The 2,544-nt window shown below is 44.9% G+C and overlaps 1 protein-coding gene across 1 annotated transcript; it reads left to right on the top strand.

Moving 5' to 3' along the window:
* The first annotated feature begins 260 nt into the window (after nt 1-260).
* Nucleotides 261-2,002, top strand: TAS2R60 (taste 2 receptor member 60). Its single transcript, XM_032305820.1, is given in 6 exon segments — nt 261-274; nt 1,282-1,540; nt 1,542-1,702; nt 1,704-1,806; nt 1,809-1,863; nt 1,866-2,002. Coding segments are annotated over 6 exon segments (729 nt in total).
* The last annotated feature ends 542 nt before the right edge of the window (nt 2,003-2,544 follow it).

Raw genomic sequence — 2,544 nt, 5'->3', positions numbered from 1 at the left:
AGCTAACTTAAAAACAAAACAAAAAATAAAACAAGTAGGGAAACACAGGTGGCTCAGTCAGTTAAGCATCTGCCTATGGCTTAGGTCATGATCCCAGGGTCTTGGGATTGAGTCCTGCATCTGGTTCCTTGCTCGGCGTGCTGCTCTGGTTCCTTCCCTCTGCCTGTTGCTCCCCTTGCTTGTGCTTTCTCTCCCTCTCTCTCTTTCTCTCTGACAAATAAATATGACCTTTAAAAAAGGATACTTTTTGTATCTCACAGATGGAGAAATTGAGGTACAGAGTGGCTAATAACATACTCAGTAACTCATGGTGAGTCCTTGTCTGAGGTTCTTTCTGCCACATCCCATTGTTTTTATTGCTATTCTGGTAGGGATCCCTTCATGAAATGACACTTTAAATGTCACTAATTATAAAGTGTTTTAAGAGAAAAGTCACCTGCGTGATAATGTATATTGTCTCCTGTGTTGTTTTTGATGCTGATGGTCATGACAAGTTATAGGACTTGAAACTAACCTCTTTAGTAGAGGTTTAGCTCACTTTTCTATTATAGAGCCATTCCAAAAACACCTATTTCATAAGGTCATGCTGAGAACTAACACAGTGGAGAACACTTAGAACAATGCCTGGAACAAACTATCAACCAAGGAATGTGAGCTCTGACCCTTGGTAGAGGATTTCCTCACAGAGCTGCCAGCAGGTGTGCAGTGATGTGGGTGTCAGCTCAGAGAAGTAGAACCTCTGTGTAAGGGATGCTAAATGCAAGTGCCTGCCTGGCATATTATTCACACCAATGTTGACATGGACAGAGAGCGGGCAGAGGAAGGGCACACAAATTCAGGGATAGGCAGGGAGATTTTTGAAACCGAGCCTTAGAAATATTTGCATCTATCCTGAGAAGAAGAAACCTCTTTACCCTCAGGAGATAGCCCATGTCCTCTACTCCGTCCTTTACACCTGAGGGCAGCAAGAGGGGCAAACATCAGGCAGGACCTTCCAGAGCCACCCAAAAGGAATAGACCTTGAAGTCTGGGGGGATCCATCTTGTCCACAGGAGAGATGAATGGAGATGACCTGGTTCCAGAACCTCCAGTGACTGACCGATAAGAGAGCCATCACCCTGGCTATCATTTTATTTTATTTTTTGTTCCTGGTGACAGCAGTAAGCAGTGTTCATCACTGTAACATTGAGCATGGAGTGGTTGTTACAGAGAACATTGTTAACCTTGTGCTAAATTAGCCTGGGGGACTCTTGTGTGGGGGACTCTTGCCTCTGTTGGCAGTGGCAACAGAGTGGTGATGGGGAAGAGCATTTATATTTTCCAGAATTCATTGGCCTTCCCATACAACTCTGTATTGCAGTACCTGGCCTTCCTGAACACCGCCACCTTATGCTTCTTCATCTAGCTCAGTGCTTTCTGTTGCATGAAGACCACAACCTTCACCCTCCCCATCTTCCTGTAGCTAAAACAGAAGGTGTCTGGATTGGTTCCGTAGATGCTGCTCAGTTCTGTGGGGTCTCCATATTGAGCACCATCCTATTTTCATAGGCAACCAAAGCTAATATCAGTACTTTTTAAGGAGAGGGTTGCAATCTTGGAATGCCACTAGGAATACTATAAGATCATATGAGAAATCCCTGTTCTCTTTAAACCTTGTTACCTGAACAATCTTTACTCTTGTCTTTCTCGTTGGCATGGTTTTGCTCTCTGGAAAGACATAATGAAGGTCCTGCTCTCCATGGCGGCTTTCGTGACCCCAGTGCCCAGGCGCACATCAGGGTTCTTCTGGTTCTTATCTCCTTCACTATATGCTCTTCACCTCCTATTTTCTGTCACTGGTGCTCAGTGCTGCAGGTGTTTTTCCTTCTTGGAATTTAGGCATTGGATATGGCAAACAGTGATTTATCTGTGCACAGCTGTCCACCCATGACTGCTCTTGAGCAGCCCTAGGCTGAGAGGTGTGCTGGAGGGGGGAAGCTGTGCATGGTGCTGGGCATCTTGAGTCGCAATTAATGGAAAAACCTCAGAGACTCTACTGCAGAGGGGATGGTACAATGCGACGTGGCTTCTTTAAATCTTTTTGCCACTTTTAATGCTCTTTTCCTCTCTGCTCTATTTAATGACGAGGAGAATAACTTCAGTGAAACAGGATTTCAGGGTGAGATCGAAGGTCCTGAAATAATGGGCTTGCATCACCGATTTACACTCAGCAAGTGTGTAGCTAATGCAGCTAGGTTCCCTGTGGGACTTGGTGTGGCCAAAGAATCAGGAAACTTTTATTTTCCCTGTGATGGATCTCTTGGAGTTTAAAATTATCCTTCTGGAAACTGGATGCAAGGATCCTGACACATAGTTCAAATTTTATCTGTTGAGTAGACTGGAGAAGATATTTGGAGCCTCGATTTTCCTCTGGCTCCATGCTATAAGCCACCTTTCTTTTTTCTTTTTCCTCGCCTTCCCTTCTCTCCCTTCCCCTCACTGTCCTGTCCTCCCCTCTCCCTTTTCTTTTTATCACGTCCTTGTTTTCCACCCATCTGTTGCAGT

The sequence above is a fragment of the Mustela erminea genome, chromosome 11 (assembly GCF_009829155.1).
Source record: "Mustela erminea isolate mMusErm1 chromosome 11, mMusErm1.Pri, whole genome shotgun sequence".
NCBI classification, from domain to species: Eukaryota; Metazoa; Chordata; class Mammalia; order Carnivora; family Mustelidae; genus Mustela; species Mustela erminea.
This window is presented reverse-complemented; position numbering and strand designations above follow the sequence as displayed.